This window comes from Vipera ursinii, assembly GCF_947247035.1.
Source record: "Vipera ursinii genome assembly, chromosome: 1".
Classification (NCBI taxonomy): domain Eukaryota; kingdom Metazoa; phylum Chordata; class Lepidosauria; order Squamata; family Viperidae; genus Vipera; species Vipera ursinii.
Window position 1 is genome coordinate 72832210 of NC_139512.1, and position 26924 is coordinate 72859133.

The 26924-nt window shown below is 39.8% G+C and overlaps 1 protein-coding gene across 4 annotated transcripts in view; it reads right to left on the reverse strand.

The window, feature by feature from the left end:
• The window catches only part of ZFYVE26 (zinc finger FYVE-type containing 26), a 51200-nt gene that overhangs the window by 23851 nt on the left and 425 nt on the right, over positions 1-26924 (reverse strand). For 2 of the 4 annotated variants that reach the window (XM_083348840.1, XM_083348837.1), the window contains exons 2-21: positions 26060-26348; positions 24186-24264; positions 23190-23279; positions 20319-20859; positions 19219-19349; positions 18355-18519; positions 18103-18191; positions 16923-17083; positions 16306-16518; positions 14555-15214; positions 12640-12729; positions 10970-11038; positions 8869-9017; positions 8051-8249; positions 6191-6454; positions 5950-6060; positions 4420-4584; positions 3868-4095; positions 3385-3490; positions 502-1238 (exon numbers count right to left, since the gene is read on the reverse strand). In XM_083348840.1, the coding sequence (XP_083204966.1) occupies positions 502-1238; positions 3385-3490; positions 3868-4095; positions 4420-4584; positions 5950-6060; positions 6191-6454; positions 8051-8249; positions 8869-9017; positions 10970-11038; positions 12640-12729; positions 14555-15214; positions 16306-16518; positions 16923-17083; positions 18103-18191; positions 18355-18519; positions 19219-19349; positions 20319-20859; positions 23190-23279; positions 24186-24264; positions 26060-26250 (4438 nt within the window). In that variant the 5' untranslated portion in view covers positions 26251-26348. Of the gene's footprint in view, positions 1-501; positions 1239-3384; positions 3491-3867; positions 4096-4419; positions 4585-5949; positions 6061-6190; positions 6455-8050; positions 8250-8868; positions 9018-10969; positions 11039-12639; positions 12730-14554; positions 15215-16305; positions 16519-16922; positions 17084-18102; positions 18192-18354; positions 18520-19218; positions 19350-20318; positions 20860-23189; positions 23280-24185; positions 24265-26059; positions 26525-26924 lie in introns of those variants that run through there. The other 2 variants (XM_083348838.1, XM_083348839.1) reach the window with 2 other exon arrangements.

Below are 26924 nucleotides of genomic sequence, written 5' to 3' on the forward strand. Positions count from 1 at the left end.
TTTCCTAATTCTATCTGAAAAAGCCAGAGATTTCACATGGGTCCCCAATGCAAAATATATGATCAATTCTAGCTTTTTCCTTCATTAACAGAGGTATGCCCCTCTCTCATAATAAAAGAGAAATAACGGAATGAAGGCGAATATATGTGTCCCAGAATAATGTTGCAGGATGCAACACACTCTGCTTGAGAGAAGTTCTCTGAGGATGGGCTCCATCACAAGTCCAAAAGCTTGGAAGACAAAGCCTCTGGTCCCGGTGACCATCCCAGATTGGATCCTGCATAACTGAAGTGATTTATTTTCATTTCTCCTTTTATCCTCCCCTCTCCACCTCAACCAGACCACCTTTTGTGGACTGCTAGAAGACCCAGCATGAGCCCATTGCTGGATACTGTGGCTTAAAGCATTTTCTCTCAAAAGCTATAAGCTTAAATCACTCATCTGCAACTTCATATCCAAAACACCATTTGTCTAAAGAAAGAGTATAGATTTTTTTTTTACCATCAGCGGTGGCACAGCTCAATACAGCGTCCCGTACGGTGACTAGCTCCTGCATATCCTGGCTGTAGAAATCCAAGATTTTGAGGGCCCTGGGCCAATCCCTTGCTGTGAGAGCTTGTTCAAAGGTCTCCATTAACACTTCAACAGCTAGGGAGGAGTGCAATCCCAGGAAAAGCAATGAGATGTAAGACTTGCCGCAAAGTTCACTAGCCAATCCGATTCCTTTATCCTGAGGCTCCTGTAGAGGCTCGAACATAGCAAGAAGAAAACTTTCTAGAAAGGGGAACTCCTTTAACAATATTTCACATTCTTTGGAAATCTGGTCCATAGACAAAGGTGCTTCCCTTTTTCCTCGGAACTCAATCCATAAGCTCTGTTTGGGTGGCTTTTGCACTTTTAAGGCAGTAAGACAAGCCATGGTAGCTAAGAGTTTTGACTGAGATTTTAGAAAATTGAGGGTGGACGCGGTGAGTGAATGCTGATTAAGATCAGACAGTGAAGAGATGGGATTATTGGAAGCGTTCTCAGACTCCATAGCTGGATTATGCACTGGAACCTCGATATCTGGCAGACAATGATATGCGTACAAATGCGCTAAGCTACTGATGTTTGTCAAAAGGGATCTAGTCTGGTTGCTTTGCATGTTGGTGCACAGAGGCAATGCCTTACAGCAACACTTGATGATTACTTGTTGCACATTTAAGTTCAGTTCTTCTTTAGCTAGCAGCAAAGACAACCTGCAGGTTTGAGAACACATAAAAATAAATTTGGCCGTACATTATGCACCATCTCCCACATCACACAAAAGGAAAAATTGTTATGGATGAGTATATGTCACCAAATACGTACCAAACATCCCTAAATAAATGTACCCATTGAGCATCTAAACACCTAATGATTGAAAAAACATGGGGATGGTAGCTGAGCTGTCTGTGATTAATCATAATTTAACTGGAACATCAGGATCTCTCTCAATTTTGTCATACATTTCTTTATTTTACTTAAAAATATGTTTTTCAATTTTTAAAAAAACAGGATTTCTTTAAAAAAAACCCAACACACTAAGCTCCAAAGAGATACTCCACAATTAAACGGGTTTTAAGAAAAAAGTACAAATTTATCATTTTTTATTTTTTTTTTTATTTTTTAATTCCAATTATATCCCGCCCTACTCTGAAGACTCAGGGCGGCTTACAAGCTTAGCAGTAGCCTTCATTCTATGTATATGCCTGCTTATTAGGGCTTTCACACACACCCCAGCGGCATTATTACAAAGTCAGCTTAATTGCCCCCAACAATCTGGGTCCTCATTTTACCTACCTCGGAAGGATGGAAGGCTGAGTCAACCTTGAGCCTGGTGGGATGCGAACCTGCACTAATTGCAGGCAGCTGGTGTTACTTAAGGAGGCATTAGCCCACTGCTCCACCAAGGCTCAATCTTGTTTTAGGTGGGGAAAACATTACATATTGAAAAATTTCACATACAATTAATTAATTGCCATACATCCGATAGCTTAGAACAGACTCAGTGCTGATTTATATAGAAATTATAAAACATAATATGTGTGCGGAATAACCTGATTTTAACATTTCCCATGTTAATAATAAGTACTTCTATATGGAAGATCAGAGAGTGGATCATGCAAAAATGCATCTCTTTATAATGGTTGTTTTCACCATGTCAGAAAGATTATTTCAGAAGACTTTGTGCTGTAAATAACATATGTTAATTATGAAGCTCATTTGATATTCTCTGCTGTAATCCCTAATTTCCCTAGTATACAAAAATAGACTTTGAAAAATATTTTATCTTTTATCATAGCATCTAACATTACCTCCAAATAACATAGTAGCTTTAGTCTCAGTACATTTGAGGATTATATATTAACTAGGACATGTATAAATTACTTGTTCAGATCCCATACAGGAAAACCACATTAATATTTAGAACAGTTGAAACAAAATTACAGGTAGTCCTCGACTTAGGACCACAAATTGGGATCGGAACGTCAGTCATTAAATAATTGCACCCAATTCTACAACACTCTCGCCACTTTAACAGTTGTTCAGTGAATTATGTGGCTATTATGTGAGCCCAGCTTTTTCATTCCCTTTGCTTGTCAGATACCCCCTGGGAAGATCATAAACAGAGATCATGTGACCACGGGGTGCTGCAACTGTTATAGATACCAGTCAGTTGCCAGGCACCTGAATTTTGATCATGTGGATGCAGGAATGCTGCAATGGTTGTAAGTGCAAGGCCCAATCATAAATCACTTTTTTTGGCACTGTCATAACTTCAAATGGCCACTAAATCAACGATCCTAAGTCAAGGATTACTTGTGTTTTACGTCAGTCGAAAACAATGTATATAAACTACTCTACTGAGATACCTGACACTGCTATTACTACAACAAAAACATGCTGAATCATTTAATAGCAATTGTATTTAGGTGGATTGTGGAGTCTTTTGTAACAAAAGCTTAGTGATCTAAATTCAACACAACACAGTACTTAATTGCAATTGATTCTGATAACACGATCACTAAGCAACATGTGAAAGAGAAAGAAAGACAAAGAAAAAGAAAAAGAGAGATGCTGCAAAGATTGCTGATTGCTGCTGTCTCATTTAGATAAAGTTCTCTCATACTATGCCAGAATTAATTCCACTCCAGCGTGCAGTGTAGCCAGGTGCACAGATCTGAACATAATTGTGCATATTGGTTGGGGAAATGATTTTTTTTTACCATCATTGACTATGGCTTTATTATTGCTGCCATTTGCAAATGGACACTTTCCGAAGCAGTTGCTGAAAAAAAACTATCTGTAATATTTCCGAAGAAGCACGTTCAGCCATTGAGCACCTATTTGAAAGACCCTTACCTATCAGGGGCAATCTGTTTCTCAAATAGAAGCTGGGATAGCAAATGAGATGGACTTTGTTGGAGCAAAATGAATGGATTTCCAACTTGTATCTCTGCAGACTGATCTAGAAGCAAAGAAAGTTATTTAAAAATAATGTATTGGTCGGACTTCATTTCCCTGTATGCCCCCAAACCCATCTTCCACATCTCTTGACATGCGGTAATGTTGACAGCTTGTTATATTTTTGCAGTATTCCAATTTCTGTTACGAATCTGCAAATTAGTTTATAGATTTTTACTTATTGTCTTAATAAAATATGCTTAAAATAGCTGAATAGTTCAGTGTGAACTGAAATATAGACAAAGGGGAATGCCATCATTTAAAGTTCCTATGAATCTGTTATTTTTCTGCTCTTTATTGTTCTGCTTTCTTTCATTATTAAAAGTGGATCCTCTTGAACTAAACCTACATACCTTGCTTCAATAGGGTGCAATCTCTCACCTATTTCTGGCGTGAGGCTTTGAAAGATAATGGCGGCCAGCTTGTTAATATAATCAAAAAATGTTTGTACATAGGCAGTCTGCCTATAGCCCTCCTGCATGGTCACAGCATATTGGTCCAAGATTTTTAGGAGATGTTTAATCTGACCACAAACTGGATGTGCCTCTAATTCTGCTGGTTTCAGAAAAGCTTGTTCTACCAAAGAAGCAAGCACGCTGCCTTTGGAGTCTGTAAAAACAAAAAGGATTAGATGTTACAGATCTAGGAAATCCAACTCTTTCCATCAATAAGAGAAACCTCCCACGTTTACAGTAATATTAAACTGAAAGAATTAAAAAAGGGCTATTATATAATCTGTATTTTTATATTTCAAGGATTTAAAAGTTCTTTTATTGTTTGAAATGTTAAATCCTATTTTAACTGCAATCCTATTTTTGAAAGCTGCCCTGAGCTTTGTGCAGGTGAGGCATAAAAATCTAAACACATTTCGTACCAGATAAATAGTTAAAAATTCATTAGCAGGAAAAAAAGTAGTTCACCCACATATGTTACCTGGGAAATCTTCTACATGTGCCAGATTTTGCAGGATTTCATCCAAATGCTGTGACAAAACAAGCTGATTAGTAATACAGTCTGCAGTGAGATCTGGGTAACAGGTCTGCAGCAAATCCACAATGCTGCAGTGGAAATGACAACTTATTTTCTCATCAGAAATTTCTGTTAGAAAACAGTGGGAAAATTCATTAAGATAAACATTTCAGTCTCACTTGTAACACTAAACACACATGCAAAAAACACATGAGAGAAATTAAATGGGGCAAAATAATGAATTCTTTCAAACGGTCCTACTATCAGCTCTTGGTGTGTTTCATACACCAATTCAGCACTGACTTGAGGAGGAGGGGGGGAAGGGGGAAGGGGGAAGAGGAAGAGGAAGAAGTGAAGGAGGGGAAGGAGGGAAGAAGAAGGAAGAAGAGGGAGGAGGAGGAGGGGGGCAGAAGCAGCATATGCAAAGAGATACAGAAAATGGGCAATGCTTTAAACCGGTTTGTTCCACACTTGGCAATGTTAAGATGTATGGTTGAGGAATTTGGGAAGCAGAATCCACATATCTTAAAGTTGCCAAGTTTGAAAACAAGCTTTCCAAAATGGACTGCCAAAAATTATCTTCCACAAGTACCCTTCTGGTAACTCAGTTACCAGAACCAACAGATAATCAAGTAAACCAATCTTGGTGCCAAGTCTTTTTAATTGCTGAGCTTATAGTTTTTTCTATAGGCAAGCAAGGAGTGGCTTTGTTGATACCAAAGACATCTATGTTTATAATATAGTTTGTAAACCAGTCACTGTTGAGGGATTCTTAATGGTGATCTAGAAGTGAGGACACAAGATAAGACTTCAAGTAATTGATTTTTAAAAAATGGGAGGCCTGCAACATAGTGTATACATAATAGGGATATTTTAATATACATGCACTCTAAAAACCAGTTTGACTGAAAACATTTAATCTTCTTTTTGCCTTTTATTTGGTGGTGGACAGAATTTTACAGGAGTTTGGGGTAGCAGGGAAAACAATACAACACCATCTCCACAACTTAAGTGCTTGTATGTGGCACCAGAACACAAGAGTGGAAGGGCAGGGGTTGTGCTGTGACAGTAGAGAACACATCATTTTCCCATTGCTATGGCTAGCTACGGATACCTGTGTTTACATCTCACTTTTCCCAGCATTTCAAAATACCTAGCAAAAATACAAATCTTAATACAAATCTTACAAACTGTAAGAGCAGTAAAAAAAAGAAAAATGTCTTAAAAAGTAAAAACGCTAACAATTAGGAGGAGGAGATTAAATGACATGAAACTAAACTCAAAGGAATTACTCAATGAATACAATAAACACAGATCCTCAGAAAGAGCAGTGAAAAACAGGAACCAAAAGGGGGAAAAAAATCTTCTTTCATGAAAAGGTGGCCATTTTAAGAAGCTCCAATGAGCTCCTTAGGAAGCGGTACCAGAACACAACTATAAGAATGGAGGATAGTTCACGGGTGAACGAAGTAATGACCCAAAGCAAAAAATTACCTGATTTGGGCTGCCCTTGTGGTATGTTGATAATTTTACTTATTTGCTGGAGAACTGCTGGGAACCCTTTCAGGCCATCAGGATTCTGGTGAACGGAATCAAGTCTTCTGCCTTTTATTAGATGTAAGGTGACAATCCAGGAAGAAGATATATTAGTAGAATTATATACACACCTTACCGCTATTTTCCTTACTTAACTTCTTTGCATTTTTAAAATACTAAACAGAACAGGGAAATTTACCTCTGGTTTCAAGGCTATTCTGCAATTTTCTCTCTGCTGTTTCTAAGAGCTGCTTGCAGGTTTTCCATAAATTGCACTGAGTAGTTGCCAAATCGAATATGGCCATAGCAGAAGGACAAAGATCTTCCAGAATATTATTCAAAGGGTCAGTACTTTCCAGTTGGATGCTGCTGGTCCAGAGGTTCTCTTGGAGCACAGGTGCAAGGCTTTCTGAAGGGGCAAGCAGCTTATCCGTGACATCCGAAATGGAGTAAAACACCATCCCTTGGGAAACCAAAAAGGAAAAACGTATCTGGGACTTATTACAGGTTTTTCAGTCCTCAAGCCTTCTTTAGGTTTTTCTTCCACTTTGCCTAATTTCAGAAGTGCGCAACTTTTTAATGTTTATTGTGGTTTTTACTTGAAACTGAGCGGAGCACAACCATTGCTTTTCATTTTTCTGCTTCTATTAGCAAGATGGAAATAGGTCTTGCAGTTATAAAGACTTGGACCTAAAAAGATCTTATCAGCGTAGAAATACATGATTGCATACATAAGACAGTACCACCGAATTTCTTCAGTTCCCAAGTCCTTACTGTACTTCTCCTATTTCAAACTGATTCAGGCATTCCTTTGATCTTATAGCAGGTGAGGATGGGGGATGAAAACCAGGAAATTCCAATAGTAACAATCTACACCAGGCATGTCAAACTGTCGGCCCATGGGCCGGATGCGTCACGCCGAAACTGTGTCCACCCCATTGCCAGCAATGGGGAAATTTTGCGATATGTTACATGACGTCACGAGTTTGACATGCCTGCTCTACAGTGCGTTGTCTGAATTTGGATGAGTGCTTTGGTTTGTCTATTACTATTACTATTCTTTGTGTGCATATATACAATATGTACACAGTAGGTGAGTGGGGGAAAATGAGGAACAGAAGCCAGTGATAGAGAAAACATGCTTGAACTAATAACTTCTAACATATTAGTACTCAACTGCTTTGAAATTCATTGAATTTGGTACTTTGATGTGAAAATTTTACTCTGGTACTAATCATTTGTTTGGTACTAAATGCCAAGCTAAAAGGGACGCCGTGGCTCAGTGTCTTAGGACGCTGAGCTTGTCGATCAGAAGGTCGGCAGTTTGGTGGGTCGAATCCCGAGTGCCGCATAACAGAGTGAGCGCCTGTTACTCGTCCCAGCTTCTGCCAACCTAGCAGTTCGAAAGCACGTAAAAATGCAAGTAGAAAAATAGGGACCACTACAGTGGGAAGGTAACAGCGTTCCGTGCGCCTTTAGCGTCTAGTCATGCTGGCTACATGACCACGGAGACGTCCTCGGACAAGCGCTGGCTCTTCGGCTTTGAAACGGAGATGAGCACCGGCCCCTAGAGTTGGAAACGACTAGCACGCATGTGTGGGGGAACCTTTATCTTTTTAAATGCCAAGCTAGAACTTGTCAATGTTGGCTGCCATGTGACTCACTACATTATTTCTTATGGGGAAAATTTGTCTGATACTCATCATTTTTGGTACTCATTGCATCTCCTGGAATCAATTAATGAAGAGTACCAAAGTACCGCTGTAGAGGGAAGTGAAACCCTTTTTTACTGTAATAAATATCCCAGATCTGTCCTCCATAATCAATTGCAGGGAGAGAAAGAGATTCAACAATTTATCTGTATAACTTCTACGTCATTAGGCAACATTCAGCCCACTAGCTATCTATACTCACTTTATCCTTCCATCTCATTCACATATAATATAGAGCAAATTGAAATATATTTCTGTTGAAGTTACATACGGTATGTACCATACATATGTATGTGAAGTCTCATTTCCCAGGGCCTCATTTGTTAAAGTGAGTAATCAAATTTTACCAGCAGCTGCTGCATTTCCAATAGCCTGCAGAGTTGAACGGCCACTGCCGGTCTGTTTTAGGTTTCCAGATCCCTCCGATGATTGATGTTCAATCTTGTGTTCCACTTTTGCTAGCTCCCCAATCACTTCTTGGTAACGCTCCATGAAAATTAGTTCACCGTAGGAAGCAGAAGTTTCCAAATCAAACATAATAGCAACCTGATATTACAGAGTTAAGAGGCAACGCATGCTTGTTAAGTAAGATTTTAAAATATATTTAATTCTTGACACACAAAAAGATAAGGTCAGCTTTATTCCAATAAATGTTTCTAATAATTTCTCTGTAAGGATACAGTCAAAGAAGATTTATAAGGCGGTCTGATACGCCAAATAAAGAAATTTCCGCTGGGTAATTCAATCTTTCCCAATTTCCTTTAATTTTACGTATTATAACTTTTTTTAAAAAACCCAAGCATATTATTGCCTATCTGAATGGACAGATCTCTACTATTTTCGCTGAGGAACAATGCTAATCCAGAGGTAACTAAAATGTTAATCCAGATTAATTTTGGATTAGGTTTTGAAATGTTCCATATAATGAAAACCTTAGGTCATTCTTCTGCCCTTCTGCCATCGAATACAAACTCTGACAAAAATACATCTCACTTTTCTCAACTAGCAGTACATCCTCCAGAGACTCCTTGGAGTACATAATGCACAAGGAGTAGATCAGAATAATGGGGTATGAATTTCTAAAGGCTCTGGGGAGAGAGTAGAAATTTATAGTAATATTCAGGAATCCAACTGGTTTGTCTATTGAGCTGATCTATGCCATTACCTGATGAGCTTCGATGTAATTTCCTCTCAAGATGCATGCAACAAGAAGAGATTCCGGTGGGGATAGCATGGCCGGGATGAGGGAATTCTCTGAAGGCTTTATCCAATATTCTGCATCACTACAGTCAGAGGATGCACCAGCACTGCCTTCTAAAAACAAATAAACAAAAAATGCCCTACACATTTTCCTTGCCCAAGAAAAATACCAATACAAGAAGGAATAGTTTTAGAACAAACCCTGTCACCATCAGACGGTTGCAAAATGTAACAGGAAAAAGTAATGTTGTTTGTTTTGATGAGTTTTAAAGTATAATTGTCACTCTTTACAATTGCTGTTTCCGTAGTATACTATCAATGAATGAATGAATGAATGAATGAATCAATCAATCAATCAATCAATCTGTTAATTGCATCTTTGAAAGCCACAATATTAAAACAGATTGAAAACTGAAGTGGCATGTTCACAAGCATTTACAGAAGAAAAAAACCTCAGCCATAATTTAGAAACCAAAACTGCCATTGGAAATACAGGTACTCCTCAACTTACAACCGTTTGTTTAGTGACCGGTCGAAGTTACAATGTCACTGAAAAAAGTGACCTATGACCATTTTTCACACTTACAATCGTTGCAGCATCCCCACGGTCGCTTGATCAAAATTCAGATGCTTTGGCGCAACTGACTCATATTTATGACGGTTGCGGGGTCCCGGAGTCATGGGATCACCTTTTGCAACCTTCCGACAAGCAAAGTCAATGGGGAAGTCAGATTCACTTAGCAACCATGCTACTAACTGAACAACTGCAGTGATTCACTTAACAACTGTGGCAAGAAAGTCATAAGATGGGGCAAAACTCAATTAACAAATGTCCCACCTTGCAACAGAAATGCTTTGCAGTAGAAGCAACTTGGGAGTCCTCCTAGATTCACAGCTCTCTTTAGAAGACCATATTGTAGCTGTAACTAGGGGGGCGTTCGCCCAGGTTCGCCTGGTGCGCCAGTTGCGGCCCTATCTAGACCGGGATGCCTTGCGCACGGTCACTCATGCGCTCGTGACCTCTCGTCTTGATTACTGCAACGCTCTCTACATGGGGCTACCCTTGAAGACCACTCGGAGGCTCCAGCTGGCACAGAATGCAGCCGCGAGAGTTGTGTCGGGGGTCTCCCGATACTCCCGTGTTACACCTTTGCTCCGCGAGCTGCATTGGTTGCCAGTTGTCTTCCGGGTGAGGTTCAAGGTGTTGGTAATGACCTACAAAGCCCTCCATGGCATGGGTCCAGAATACCTTGGGGAGCACCTGCAGCCGGCGTCAACTTCCCTCCGCCCAGTACGCTCCCACAGAGAGGGCCTCCTCAGGGTGCCGCCGGTCAAAGAATGCCGACTGGTGGCCCCCAGGGGGAGAGCGTTCTCTGTGGGTGCACCGGACTTATGGAACCATCTTCCGGTAGAGCTCCGGATGGCGCCCGACCTCCGCTCCTTCCGGCGCGACCTTAAAACCCATCTCTTTAAGGAAGCGGGCCTGGCCTGATGGGATGGGGTGGGTTTGTTATTATGACTTTAATTTTAAATTTGTACTATTTGTACTATGGGCATTGTTTAATCATGTTTTAACAATTTTAACTTTTGTACTTGTCTTTTACGTATTGCCCTGTTAACCGCCCTGAGTCTCTTGAGAGAAGGGCGGTATATAAATTAAATAAATAAATAAATAAATAAATAAATAGAAGCTGTGGTCGTAAGTCGAGGACTAGCTTTATGCAAGAGAAAAGGCAAAGCCTCTGAAAGAAAAGAGCATGTGTAAAGCATCTCTTTGAACAGTTTAATGCCAGCTTGTTTGCAGGGCTTGTACACCTGCGCTGCAAGCCACCCTGGGCTATTTCCACATGGATCGGCACACACAATCCGCTCGGTTTTGCTTTCTTCCCAGCAACTGCACCTTTCAAAGCAACTGCACAAATTTTGCAAATGAATGGGTTGCTTTACTGAGTAAACATGAAGTATTTCGTAAAAACACATTTAAAGATTTTACAAGCTGTCTTAGGTAAGCATCCCTGAGACAGAAGCCAGATGGGGGTTCCATGACCAAGAAAGCTCTTCCATACCTGATGTGCTGGTGATACTTAATTCACTGCTGGAGCTCTCCAGGGATGGGTTTGAGGTTCTTTTGTGTTCTGAAGCAGGAAAAAGAAAAAGTCGAGTGAAACATATCACTTTACTTTCATTACAGCATCCACAGACTAACTGAGATATCAGTGCTAAAACTAAAGGTTATCCAGTCTAGAGAAACTCTTACATTATTACCTTGGGCTGGCTTAGCGAATTCATACACAGAGTACAATTTATTAAATTATTTTACTTACTGGGCTCATATATTAACTTCAAGACAGCACAGCCACTGCCCAAAATATCTAGTAAGTAAAGGTAAAGGTTCCCCCGCTCATCTCCGTTTCAAAGCCGAAGAGCCAGCGCTTGTCCGAGGACGTCTCCGTGGTCATGTGGCTGGCATGACTAGACGCCAAAGGCGCACGGAACGCTGTTACCTTCCCACCGTAGTGGTCCCTATTTTTCTACTTGCATTTTTACATGCTTTCAAACTGCTAGGTTGGCAGAAGCTGGGACGAGTAACAGGCGCTCACTCTGTTACGCGGCACTCGGGATTCAACCCGCCAAACTGCCGACCTTCTGATCGACAAGCTCAGCGTCCTAATCCACTGAGCCACCGTGTCCCTGCTAAAAATATCTAGTACTGGTCTCCAGATTATGCAAATACAGGATACAACACAGCAGAAAGAACATTTAAAATAGTCTGCCCTGAAAGAAAATGTTTTACAGCAACAGCTTAGCTTATATTTGGAGGACTTTGTTCTCCCTGATACTCTCTATAAGATGTAATTTCTTATGACCACGTCTAATATACACATAGGATCATGACTAGTTCCCACCCTGTTCTTTAACCACTGCAGAACTAAGTGGCAATTTTCTTATTTCTAAGAAGAAAATTCACTTTAAAATTCAGCTGCAGTAAACCCAACTTGATTGTCCTGGACAAAGCAAGCTCCTTCTTAAGCACTGCTGAACAGTGTTTCCAACCCAGTTATTCTGGATGTTTAGATTAATCAGAATCTTTTGTTGAGCTAGAGAGATAGGAGATCCCAAGATTTTAGATCCATGGAGTCTATTCGGAAGCATCCGCTTCTTTTTTTTAATTTTATTTGCCTTTGCACCTAAGTCTATAGTTAATACTGAATACAGTATAATTTTTCTTAGATACCCCCAATTTAAGATTGCAATTATGAGCCGGCATGGGTCACATGATATTGTAGTGAATAAAGAATAGGGTCTTGAAAGATAGAAGGACAGGTCCCCTCCCTCCATTCCTATGAAGTTAAAAAGGGGAGGCAAGGTAGCACACTGAGGCTTGCAACATCCTTTTATTATGATTGTTCTAATAAAAGTAGCTCTAACAAAAGCTTTAGGTCTCCAGGGTGTGTCTAGTTGGCTCCCTCTTTTATCTTCATGAGAATTGGAGAGGAGGACTATCTGAGGTGTTTTCAGAAACCATTTTCTTGGCCTGGGCACAAGTGTCATTTATCTGATCATGGCATTGGTAGCGGGTCTTCCCTCTGTCCTCCAAGGCCATCTTCATTCACTACAGAGATATAGAATAGATAAGTGATCAGAATCTCATAGAACCGTGAGGTTCTGATTAGCAGAAGCAGCAATACATCTGTGACAAGTAATATAAGACTCTTAGCTATTTCTACCACTTTACCTGGCTTTTGTCTTTGAGACTGAGTATCCTTTTTCAAGAAGGATGCTTTGGTTAAATTATAGTTTATTCTAGTTGGACCACGATGACTACCTGCAAAAACACCATTAAGTTGTGGTATAATTGTCACTTTATCACAAATATGTTAGATGAAAGTAAAACAAAAAAAGGTATGAACATGCTATCATAAGTTTAATGTCTATAATATCCTTTTACACCAAGGTTAAGGTTAGGGAATGAAGTTGTTCAAAGTTAAACTACACTAGGCAAACTCCCCATTTCATTTTTGAGGGCAAATTAGATTTGTTTTTCAGAATTCCATATGTTTCTGGGGACTTTCAGGGAAGAAATAGCAAATTGAAGATGGCTCCATGAAAAGCAGAGCCAAAGACAGCTGGCAATTAAACTGGTTCTTCAATAAATTCTTTCTGGACAAAGAAAGGACTTGAGTTTGCCCACAAGTGCTCCTGGCAGTTGCTTTCTAAGAGGACAACATAGGGGTGTCTGGCTGGTTTAGAGTCGTCTGTTTCTATAGACAGATTCTATCTAAAAAATGCTATGGAAGAGGAACAAGTTGTACCTGACAAGATTGAGACTAAATTGAAAACAGATTTAAAAGTGATGGGCTATAAGAATGGCATGGAAAAAGATGTTACATTGGTCATAAAAAAGCAGGCTAATATCTTAATAATTAAAAGGGATCTACATAGAACCAAGAGAGTGACCTGGATAATTTTCCTATGCTGGGATTACAAGAGGCTTGTTACAAGTTTTAAAGCATTTTCTGAGAAGGGACAAAGAAAAAAACAACGAAAAGAACCCAGGTTTTATGACATTATTTGAAGGGACTAAAGATCTAGTTTTCTAGAAATAGAAGGAAGGGATGTAAAATTGATTTATTTGATCAAGGCTAAGATAGATATGCTGTTAAATAAATAATAAATATTTTAGGAACATGTGATAAGTTACTAAAATTGTTCATACTTGGGATGAACGTGGAAAATCGTGTTATATATTTTTCTTTTTCTTTACTATATTCTTATTTTTTCTTGTTCTTCAATTTCTTCAATTTCTCTTCAATTTCTTTTTTCTTTTTTTCTTTGTTTTCCGTACCTTCTTTTTTCTTTCTGTTCTGTTCTTTTCTTTTTTGCTTGTATTAGTTGTTATTGATGCAATTAGAATTCTTAATAAAATTACCTTAAACAGTGCCATATATTTCTGAAAGGATATTGTGAAAGAAACCAGTGGGAATGCATGGCATATAAGCTAAGAAAAGGAAAAGGAAGGATGCTTGAAATTGAGAAATGATTACTAAAACAAGAGGAATATAAAATAATACCTTCAGTCACAAGCTCCAGAACAAGTCCTTTAGATCAAAAGAGTTGCAAATACTGAGACTTCTGCTCTATCTCTATTTGGGTAACTTTCCTTACAGCTTCTTTGTTTAAGGCAGAAATATGGCTGCATCGTGTGATTCATCTTAGCCGGAAGAATCAAAGCTCATCATAACCAGGAATGCACCAAGGAATGCATCCTGATCTACTGCTGTCTTCTTTTCAGAGAACTTCTAAAACTTTGTCACATTCAAATGTATTTCTCTCAGGGGTGCTTGGGGAAGACAAAATGAACTATTGTAACACATCAGCCCCAATACTTGGGGTACATCATACACTATGTTTAGAGGCCCAGATAGGAGAGATAACCTTTTGTAATAAAATAGAAATACGTCACACTGTTGTATCTTCTCCCTGTTCCTTTTCCAAAGCAATTATATTTTGTAGGTTCACCTGTACATACATCTATTTCTTGACCTTTTCCACAGTAGGATATCAAATTACTTCTTTTTAAGCTGTCACCAATAGAAGCACCTGTCCTTTTTTTGATAGTTTAAAGAGTGAAATCTCTTAATAATTCTTACCTTTGTTTTTGTTGCTGAGCACTATTCTGTGCCGCCACCGAGCTTCAGAAAGGTACTTGGAGAACTGCTGCACACGGATGTTAAAGCTCTCCCTATTTACAGATAAATTCAAGCTATCTAGCAGAGCCAGTTCCAACGTAGGGATGTGTCTTGAATCCCACACAAAAGAATCCTCAATTTCTTTCAAATGCTCCATGAGCATTTGGAGGAATATTTCCAATGCTTCCTCATCTACCAGAAATCCAGAGATATTACTAGTGAAGTGTTTCAAATCCAAATAGCTCAGCCCAAAGGAATCACAATTTCTGTTTTTTGATTCCAAATTGAGCAACGTTTGGCTGCTTTTGTACTCCTGGTGTGCAGAGCAAGTGGGCACATGGGCTCTCATTTCAGGACTGACAGAGTGCTGAGGACTTGGTGAGGTGGATGAATCTTGGCTAGTACAACGCTCTGCTCTCTTGCCCAAATGGCTTTTTTTCCTGAAGCCAGCATCTTCTGCATTATCTTCTTGTAGACAATCACCATAGAGATCATTCGAAGAAACGAAGAGCAAAGAGAATATATTTTCCAGGAGTTCCAACATTAGAGGAGCAGGTATGCTTCTTAAATAATTCTGACACTTGGAGAGATAGTGAGGAAAGAGACTCGCATAATCTGTTTCTGTGAAGGCAAAACAATTACGTGAACAGATTCAGAATTTTTCTCCAATCAATAACTGTTTGAGAATAGCTGAAATGTCGTTAAAAAAAATAAATTTGGTTGACTTTCCCATAATGTACTTCTCTGTGATTAACAAACATTACACCCATTTCTTCACTTCCATCTTGTATAAGAGAAATTCTACAGCCTGGGGATCCTGGAAGCGGAGATAGTCATCCCAAGGCTGAGAGCTGGGCCATAGCGGTAGAGGGAGAAACTGAGCTCCATATAATGGAGAATATTCTAAAATTCAGGGGAATCTCAGCCCTAAGTGTCTGATTCTTCTACTGTACTTATAAACTTTATTTTCTGCAAAGCAGAGGTCTCTTCTAAACTTTAAGTACTTAATGTTGGACCTTTTTATAGAAATGCCCATATTTTTTTAAAATAGAGATTTATAATCGATTAAAGATTGGGAATCTACAATTTGCCATTTGAACACACTTAGTGTGCATCAGGTTGGGGAAAGTTGGGCTAAATAGTATCACCCAGATAGAGAACGCCACAAGGCAGGAGAGCCCATGATGCAGAATGTGGTTATCCTCTAATTCTATAAGCTAGAGCCGTTCCCTAAAACTTTGCACACCCCACCAATACGTCAGTTGAATAAAGGAAAGCAATATCCGTGTACAAGGGAGCTGTGGTGGCGGCACACTGGTTAGAATGAAATATTGCAGGCTCACTCTTCACTGCCAGGAGTTCGATTCTGAGCAGCTCAAGGTTGACTCAGCCTTCCATCCTTCCAAGGTCGGTAAAATGAGGACCCAGCTTGTTAGAGGCAATATGCTGACACTATAAACCGCTCGGAGAGGGCTGTAAAGCACTATGAAGTGCTATATAAGTCTATGTGCTATTGCTATCCAATATTATCATCAAAATGTGCTGCGACACTAGAACAATACCGTAGATAACATTTGCAATGACTGCGCCTGAGTTCTCACTGAATCAAATTCTGAACAAAGCCATTCAAAACAAAAAAGTTCACTTCAAAAAGCACTAACGGCAGAGTGAATAAAAAGCAGCACAAAATTTAGTTACAGGTTCTACAAGACCTGGATAGAGAGGTTGACTGGGAAATTCATTCCGCTCCAGAGGTTCATTGGGGAGCTCAGTGACAAAGTAGTTTGCACAGTCTCTGCAATTTGAACCTCTGTGTGCTTTGACACACAATGCATAGGTGGCATACTTCATGGCACAAAATGCCTGGTAAAGAGTAAGATTGTGTTGTTGACTCAAAAGGCGAACATCTGGCATCACTGCTGAATCTAAAAGAGAACACATAAAAATTAGCCATTAGTTAATGTCGGCATGCATGATTTTTAAGACTCAACAGCTGATCACTAATAAGTTAATCGTTTTAAGACAAAATCCTACAGCCATTGGTCCTTCATCTCCAAGACCAGAGATTCCTTTGGTTTTCTTCCATGAAACAGGAGAAATGGTATTGATCTCAAAGTGGGAAAGTCCACGTTTCATCTTCCACCATCCCTCACCAGCCAAAGCTAGTGTGTTTCCTGGCAGTTTCCAAATTCAAGAAGGTCTCAAAAGAGCCATAGCAAGGTCAAGATGAGCAATACAACATTAAAACAAGGGAAGCAGGACTAAAGATTTAGGCAATAAAGAAGAAATTTAGGCCAACTGCATTACAATTTACAATTATATATGTTACCTTGAACTTCTCTGTACTTAGCTGGAGTTTTCTGGAAAAGTTCAATTACTGCTTCCTCACTCAAGGCCAAGAGGTCTGTAAGTTGGTACAGAAGGTAGAGGGAAGAATGGCACTCCAAACTGTGAAGGTGCTGCAGAAGAACCTTCTCCGGGATGCAATTACTGAAAAAGAAAGTAAACATAATTTGCATATCAGCAAATGCTGGTTTCACCTCTGGGTTTTTTTCTAGATAAAGATACACAACATTCCCAGAGTTGATTTAAGTTAGTCTGCATAGTATTTTTTTTAGCCCTTAGTATCAAACAACAATTTAAGCAACAAGTAGAATGCAAATAAATTTAGTGACAAAGACAGACAGATGCTTTCTCTGATGACGCTGGCAGAGGACCAGTGAAAGCTTAGATTAGGTAGATATGTTTTAAACGGTTGCTTTTATTGTTCTTTATGGGTTTTTTTAACAATAAACGGCTGTTTTTATCCATCCCAGTGTTCGAAGATTTTATACTTTACACACACACACACACACACACACACACACACACGTGCACACACACATGCGCGCACACACACACACACAAGGGACGCGGTGGCTCAGTGGGTTAGGATGCTGAGCTTGTCGATCAGATGGTCGGCAGTTTGGCGGGTCGAATCCCGAGTGCCGTGTGGCAGAGTGAGCGCCTGTTGCTCGTCCCAGCTTCTGCCAACCTAGCAGTTCGAAAGCACGTAAAAATGCAAGTAGAAAAATAGGGACCACTATGGTGGGAAGGTAACAGCGTTCCGTGCGCCTTTGGCGTGTAGACATGTCGGCCACATGACCACGGAGACGGCCTTGGACAAGCACTGGCTCTTCGGCTTTGAAACGGAGATAAGCACCGGCCTCTAGAGTTGGAAACGACTAGCACACATGTGCGGGGGAACCTTTACCTTTTATACACACACACACACACACAAACGCACACACACACAAACGCACACACACACACACACTAGTAAAAAATATAGATGAGAATTGTAAAGGTTGCAACCATACCCAGAGACAGCTACCAACCCTTTCCATTCACAGCTACAGCCAGAGGCCAAGCACGCACATTATATACTTCAACACAAATAGGTTTAACTGGGAGGGGGAGAGAGACCTTTCACCAAAAAAATTAAGCCAAATGTTCTCATGCTTTGTTACCTGTTCTGCTGTATGCACCACTCAAGAACCTCCACCTGGGCACACAACCCATCACAGAAGTCTTTTAATACAGAGTCATTGTAGAAACCCTGTTAAAAACAAAGGGGGGATGGGGGGGGAAAGCATCATCTTTAGCCCTTGCTTCAAAAACAAGTAAATGAGCCCGCTCTCTCGACTTCTCTTTTGAGAAACAAACTAGGGTCAAAAGATCAAAGGGTGCTTCCCTCCCATGGGCAGGAATGTCTGACTTGCCTGAGATTTGTGTAGGGTCTGCAGCAGCATCTTTGCCGATTCTAAGCTGCCACACTGAGTCCAACCAAGCAATATCAGGAGGCGGCTGAGGTAGCTGAATTCCTGTTTCAGTAATCTGCTGAGGCTTGAGAAGTCTTCCCTTTTCAGTAAAGTTAATGCCGTAATCTATGGGGGGGGGGGGAGAAATGATTTCTTTATTCTGCTGGAAGTGTGGCTGTAAGGTGAAAGTATAGGTCTAATATGCCAGAAAATTCCTGCTGATAAAAATTAAATTCATACATTCTGATATACAATTGAGCTCTTTTATTCATAATGTATACATTGGTGTTACCTGCAAGAATGTGCATGAGAACATAAAAAATGGAGGTTGGAGAGAACTTCATGTTATTTTTCCATTGATGGATAATAATGGAAGATCTAAAGATGAGTCTCGTGGAAAACACTGTAACATTCTGAATGAATATAATCCACAGAAAGCATACTCTAGAGCAGTTTTGAAACGACTACAGGAGTACAGGAGATTATGGAAAAAACCCATGTATCTACTTGTATGGAGCAGAGTCCATGAGTAGCCACCTTAGGGCTGTGCAAGATTTATCCGTTCTGGAATAATTTATGGCAGAGAACTCCAGACTGTTCTTTTTCCAGTCTGGACCATGCCAAACAGCGAACATGGGAGGACGCTGACTCATTTCTAGTCTTAAAAAAGGATGAGTTCCACTGGTTCCTAAAAGTAGAATTAAGTGCACCATCTTGCTTTTTTGTTTCTGGCAGGAAAATATCTTGAGCCAGGTTTAGTTCTAAAATAGTACTATTTACACAATTAACATATTTGACATTTCTTACATTTCATTATGAATTTACCAGAATTTGTTCCAAAAAGTGCTTGTGGCTGCTGAGATAGTAGAAATAAGCAGCTTTCCAAGAATAAGCCTGCTCATGATCCAAGAACAATGCCATCACTGCCCGTTCAGCATCCGGATGTTCAGGTGTACCTGAAATATTCAGAAGTATAATAATTAGTTTCACATATAGCCAAGATACAGAGACTTATACTAGCAGTGAAAGGAATTTTTTTTTAAAGCCCTGGTGCTTACAATGACATAAGATACTACACAAGAGGCAGGGATAAGAAGAGCAGCTGTTCTTTTCATACTACGTTCAGTTCTGTATTGTTAATCAACTATGCTAGTGACAAAGATATTAAAGATCTGTGGCTTATTCCACATGTAAGTTTTAACTATGAATAAATGGCTGAAACCATCCTTATGCATTATGCTTCGTTAGATCAGCAACTGGTTTATTCAGCTGATCTAAATGATATGCCCTTCTTAGTCAGCCTAATGACCAGAGTTTAGTCCCCTTCAAATTATTCTGTCAGGTATAGACACCCACAGATTTCATAAAATTCCCCTCAGCACACTCTTGAAATTCAGGAACAAAACGGCCAATTTTTATTATTGCAAATTTTTTGGGAGGGGGGGGTTCTTACTAAAATAAGAATGGATGTGAATAAATTCTTGGAGTAGAGTGCATCAATTTCTAATCTAAAACAATCTCAAACCAGTTCAAAGTTGTGTTATACAAATTCAGCTATTTTGCCCCCAAACTTAAGAGACACGATTTTGAGTGGGGGTTTTTTGGGCGGGAGGGGAATAGCATAGAAAAATGAAATGACTTCCTGTCTATTCTATCTTTAATTCCACCCCTCCCCCTCCCAAAAATAGGTGAAAAGCTCCAGATTTCCCTGTGACATCATCAAACCCTTCCTGTCATGCAGCCCTCCACCTGCTCAGTGAATGGTGGCCTCTAATGTTCCAATAACTGCTGCAGAATCTTCAGTCTTTCAGCATCACTTCAGATGATCTAGAGGAGTGGGGACCACACAGAATCCTGGCGAGGGCTGGATGATGCCCCTTGGCCACAATGTGCAGTTAGAACTCAGACCATACAACCAAACCAACCTTTGCCTGGTGACTTTTGACTCAACAGTTTCTCTTTCATCTTCTCAATAAATACACTGCCAAAGAGACTAAGCAAGGCATGGCTGTCTTTTCGTAACATGCAGCTGAGTAGTCTCTCCTCTCTAAGAGGGCTCTTCTCAACCCAACAGGCATCCAGAAGTTCTCTGCAGAGGAGCCTCAGCTCTCTCGTCTGATTGTCCACCTTCAAATTCAACATACTCAGGGCGTTATAGATTTCATCTGCAACTTTATTCCCCTCTCTCTCCAGTAATTCTGGATTTAGCTGAAGACGTTTCAAACATCTGAGTGAATCCCAAAGAAAGCCAACAAAAACACTCTGTGGCAAGCCACTTTGTATTACTGAAGAACTACATTCCACAGGATCACGCTGAAGAAGTTCCAATATGGCTTGCAATTTCCGGGGAGCCTGCAACAGCATTTTTTGAAGAGCAGACATCACCTCCGCACCAAATTTCTGTACTGATCCATCTCTTTGTTTCCTATGCAACAAATGGTTGTCTTCAAATGCTTCATAAAGTTCCTAAAGGGGGGAAAAATAGCTAGCTAAGAACATTCTCTTCCATAAATATATTAGATATGAAAAATATATCAAATAAACGTTAATGGTCAAATGCATTTGCTCAGTAGAAACAAGAAAAAGCCCTTGCCATGTAACTATTAGATGTAGGGATAAATAATTGGGTATCAAACAAGCACCCAGAAGGAAGTGGCGTCACTGTCATCGCTGGACCAGACTGAAGTATTAGTTCCCATTTTCTACAATCCTAATAGTTTTGCAGTATAAGAAGGATCGCAGTGGGGGAGGGATGATTAAGAAGATCCACATAATGAAGACTGCCTTATTCTTAAGACTTCCTAGTCTTCAACTTTCCGCAAGCTCAGCAGTCTCAGGTCTACCCTCATCCATGATGATGTTAATAATGTGCCTTCAGGTGAGTGTTGATTTATGGTGACTGCCTGGACAAGTTTTCTTAACATATGTTCTAGGGAGTGGCTTGCTATTGCCTTCTTCCTAGGGCTAAGAGAGAGGGTCTGGTCCAAGGTAAGCTAGCTGGCTTAGTGCCTAAAGTAGGACTAGAATTCAGTTTGGTGGTTTGTAGTCTGATGCCTTAATCACTACACAAAACTGGCTTTTTCCCTCAGCCATAGCCGCTCATCTAGTTCAGGCTTGTCACATTCCCACAGATCAATTTACCTTATAGTGTTGTTATGAGGAAACCAAACTGAATCACAAGGAAAGGTAGGATGTAAATCTTAACAAGTAATTAAGTAGCTATATGACATCCCAACTTGGTAACACCGGGTGCTGAGCTGAAGCATGTAACTTGAAAGGGAAAACATACTTACAATGAGGACATGTAAGTGTTGCATTGAGAAGGATGTATCATTTGTTTTTTGCATTATCTGCTATGAAAACTCAGTGAAACCAAAGGTGAAAGGAGCCAAATTCCACATTTAGGGAATATCCGTTCCTGATTCACACATTCTAGAAGCTGTCACCTCAGCACCTATTTATTCCTATTATTTATTAATTTTAATCTCATTTTTCTGTCTACAAAAAGTTTAAGCTGGCTTGCATTAATTAAAAATACAAATGATTCATAAAAAAATAAAAAACCATTAAAATCAGAGGTACAATTACAAATTAGTCATACTAAAATAATTCAGTTAAATACTTAATAAAAAAGGTAGGGTTTGCTATTTTCCTGAGTATAAGAACAGTGGTTGTCAAAACATTTCCCTGGAGAGAGTATTCTATAATCTGGAAAGGACACAGAAAAAAATCCAAGGATGTAATCTTCTGACTGCGAGAGGCTATTCAAAAAGGCCTCTCTTAATGATCTAAGTAACCAGTCAATAATCAGGCCACTAAATCCTGATTGTAAAAGCAGTTATTTCACGGCCTATCTCATGTAGCCTTCATGCACACAAGACTAATATTATATTCAGCACTTGCTGAAACTGAACAAAACTTCTGATTTTGCGTATATAACAGTGGAGGTGTGAGCTGGTGTTGACTGATCTTTCAAATTAAAACTTTGGCATAGAACTGCTGTTGAAAAAGACAAATGTTATGTTGAAGATTATTAGAAAAGGAACAAAAAAATAGAACTGCCGATATAATGATGTCTTTATACAATTCCATTGTGCAGCAGCATTTGGAAACTGCAATCACTGCACTTTGAAAGAAAAACTACTAAAAGTAAATATATGGAAAAGGCAATCAAAGTGCTCAAAAGGCTAAAACAACTTCCCTATGGAAAAGTCTTATATTTGGAATGCATATGACATATATAAAGATGTTTAATAGGTTATCGTTGGACGTGTAATGTTACATGCAACAGCAATAATATGGAAAGAAAGACATTTCCTTTCCTCTCTCAAAATACTAACTATAACTGTGATTGAACTGGAATGTGGTAGATTCATAACAGATCAAAGAAACTACTTACTGACACTGTGCAATCAAGGTCTAGGAGTCACTACCACATGATATAATGTTATCTAACAGTTCAAAACATTGAGATAAATCTAGGGAATTATCAGTTGCTGGTGATACGCGTGGTGGCAATAATTTCTTCCTGCATCGGAGGCATTGTGTTTCTCAACAATGGATCCTCAAAGAAATGTATGGGAGGATCCTGATATCCTCATATTCTACAGTAGAAAGCTTCCTTGGTTGGTCATTTACAAGTATCACAATGAATGAATTAGCACTCTTGTCTATCCAGCAAGGTTCATTTTCTTATATTAGCATTCTGACTTCACATCCAACCTATATGCAATAAATACTGTGTTTAGACATGTCTGCACTGGAAGCAACCTGTTATCCTTAATAAGGAACCACACCTTTAGAACAACAAATGGGACATCCTTTTCCAGTTCTTCTAGGAGAAGCAAGAATTCAGTTTCTCTTTGGAGAGCTACTGGGACAGCTTTCTAGAATTATTAAAGAACAGATAAGAAAATGTAAGAAAAAAATAGCAAGTACAAATAAGAATTGCTACATACTTTGTGATATATACTTTCAGGTGCTTAACAACACCTATCAATACCCATTTACTGTGATATTTCCCCAAACAAATGGACTGCAGTTTTATTTGCTATTGCTCCCTCAGCTATTTACTGGTATGTATGAACCCACGTTTGGCTCAGATTCAAGGATTCCACTTATTTTAGCTATGCATATACAGTTGTTAGGGGAAATTATTTTTGCTACTCCCAGATTATTTAATTAACTTACTACAACTGCTAAATTTCTCATTAAGCCAAGAAGTGAATCTGTAATGGCAGCTTTACAGTCAGGAATTACAGGTTAGATTGATTTTCAATGCACAGGAGAATTTAAAAATATGACTACCTTAGCAAGAATTCAGGGGCATATCCTATTATGAAAATTACATTACAGGAGTATAGTGAGATATAATAATTGCATTATTAGAGGGCTCATGGTTTCCCAGTTACTAACCTGATGCCTTAACCACAACACTAAACTACAGCTGAATTTTTTTCAACCCATTTTTTTAGTTTTCTGGGTTTAATACCTGAACTATTTTGACCTTTTTTTAAAAAAGAAAAAAAAATTCTATTGAAGCAATTTAAGTAAGAATGCAATATGCCTATTTAATCTCAATCCATTTTCCTTTGCATTGTTCAGAATTATTTCCCAAACCTCTTCCTAACCAGCACTAGTTTAGTTGACTTATTTTACTTAGAGTAACTGAAAGTCTTAAAACTTCTTGTAATTACTCCAGTGATGATTCCTATATTTCATTAATACTGCAAAATTTCTCTCTGCACTAGACATAGTATTTTTCTACATAAGACTAAAATGTTTTTCTTTACCTGTTTGTGTGATAGCCATTCCTGCAATACAAGGAGCCAAAACCAAGCAAGTTTTTGAGGACTGTGCTTTGATTCATTCCTACAAACATAATATGTAATCAAAAATACATTTACATACTACATGTTCACTTTTTTAAAAAAATACTCTTAATCATGTTTTAAACAGAAAACTATAATTCTCAAAATGTCACCTCAAGCTAAATATGTACATACTGTAACCCCATTCCTGTTCTGTACCAGCCTGCTACCGGCCCTGCAGAAAAAGCAGGGACAACCCCTTTTACAAGAAGGCAAGAGGCTGGAATTACGCCTGCCAAATTTATTGATACAAAACAAATAGAACAAGACACAAACCAAGAAACAAGAGCTTTTCAAGCGGTTGCCTTCAGCAAACCAGCCCTCCCACGCATTCCCCCTTTTATACAGTTCAGGGTGTGGCTTCTCTCTGCCTCCTTCCGAGGAGCCCCATTGCCTTCCTCTGTTTACTCCTGATTGACTGCCTCCTGCGTCGGGCGTCCTTGAACAGGGCCAGCTGTGGGTCATCTTCATCCACGCTGTCAGGCTCACACAGCTGGGTCTGCGTCGTGACCAAGTGAGAGGGGCCTGGCTGAGGGCTCTCATCAAGCTGTCCAACCCCCTCAGCAAGCTCTTCAACACCCCCCTCCTCCTCCTCCAGTGGCGTAGCGTGGGTTGTCAACACCCGGGGCAAGGCAACCGGAAGCGGAAATAGAGGGGCGGGCGGGCGGTGACGTCACGGCACTGCTGAAAAGACGCGCCCCGCAGCGGCGTAGACTTTCCAAGAAGAGTTGCGCACATGCGGGATGCTTCCGGGTCCCTCTCGAGGGCGGCTGGGCGGGGCTCCGACCTGCAAGAGCCGCTGCATTCAAGCTCGCATGTGAGCCCCGCTAAATAAAGCCACGCATGCGCACGAAGCTAGGCCGGCCGGCCAGCGGGTCCGTCTTCGCTCGGCCAAACCTGCCAGGGCGCCTGCGGGGCGCTTGCGGTTGGCCTGAGCCTGGGCGGAGAGTTGGCCGCTTCTATTTATTTTATTCAGTTTATGTGGCCGCCCATCTCACCTGCCGGACTCATTTCGCTTTGCAAGAAAGAGCAGCTCGAGAGCGGAGCCAAGCCAACTCTGTGCAGCCCTTGGGGCTCCCTGAGCAGCTCAGTGCGAGCGCGCCCCCCCAGATGTTGTGCCCGGTGCGGCCGGCCCCCCCTGCACCCCCCACGCTACGCCACTGTCCTCCTCCTCTGAGTCGTCCGACCCAACTGCCGAACCCACAGGCTGACCCTGAATCACAACAATTCCTGTGACTTTCTATGACACCAGTCACGTGGACTTCTTCCATCTGCCATAACTACACTTTTACATAATCTGTAGCAAATAATCCAATTTAATTTCAAGAATAACGGAAAATATTTTTCCCAGAGTAACCAACAGGAAAATGATTTCCCTACGTGTTCCAATAGATCACCAATTTTATATACTCTAAAAATGTAATAAACCATTTAACTGCTAACACGCAGTAGTATTCAAATTTTGTGAATATCAGTATGTTAACACAAGCAGATTTAAAACTCTGTAGTTTGATTCTTGAAAAATATTTCACATTACTTTAAGCATCAGAAAGATTGTTCATTCTGCCTTTAACCACAATGTGTACATTAAACTCAAAATAAATTTTAGCTGGCCCACATGGAACATGAAAAATAATTTCAGGCTGTAGTACATTATAAATCTACCTGCAAGGTAGGCAATTATACTGAAAACAATTAAGAATTACTTGCCCATATGCATGTACAGGATTGCATTGTTTAACGTTATAAATGACGAAATCTCTACTTTCATCCATTTGTGATTGAATATAACTTACCTTAAATGGGAAGGGCAGATTATTAGGGCATGAAGGATTTTTTCAACCTTTTCAGAACCATCATCCTGCAACTGCTGTAACTGAGGGACACAGGCCCGTGCAAGTTCCCAGTCTCCCCTTTGCACACATTCAGAGAAGAACCAGAAGAGTCGTTCAAGGGATGCTGCTTCCTCCTTACCAAATGGATACATTTTCCTGCTTCAAATGGCAAAACCTCGATCCATCAGCTCCTACTTTGAAATATATTTCATTTATACACACACATATATATAAAGCTGTTTCTTATGTCCTAAAATGAAAAGATTTTGGAAAAAGGAAAAAAAGAACTTTAATCTTTCTCAAAAGTTTAACTAGCTAGAAAACCACATAACTGTTTTCTGATTTAAAATTCCAAATTCACCACTCTCTCTCTCTCTCTTCTAGCTCAGCTACAGGAAGATGGAGAAAAGTTTCTTTATTGACTGATTTCCCACTTATTTACCAGCTTTCCAAACCATAGGTGACTCTGCCAAAATCTGCACCACAAATCATTAACACATTGCAAAACCATTCTTTTTTACATACTACTCCTCTCAATCAGCAGAACTACTTCGTTAATTCTGCTGGGAAACGGTGTACAAACAACGTTTACAATATTATTTTTGCAACTATGAGAAATAGCAACTAGAAGTTTCCACTAAATCAAAATTTCCAAGCATCTATGCTTCCTGAGGTCTGAAAGTATCCAATTCATATGATTTCCACTTCTTCAACAGGTACTCTGAAATAAGTCCTCTAAACTCTAGCAGACTGTTGAGCTCTCACAAAGGAATTGTTTTCCTCTAGCTCTTGGCCACCATCTAGTGGTCGTCCAGACTCCCACAGA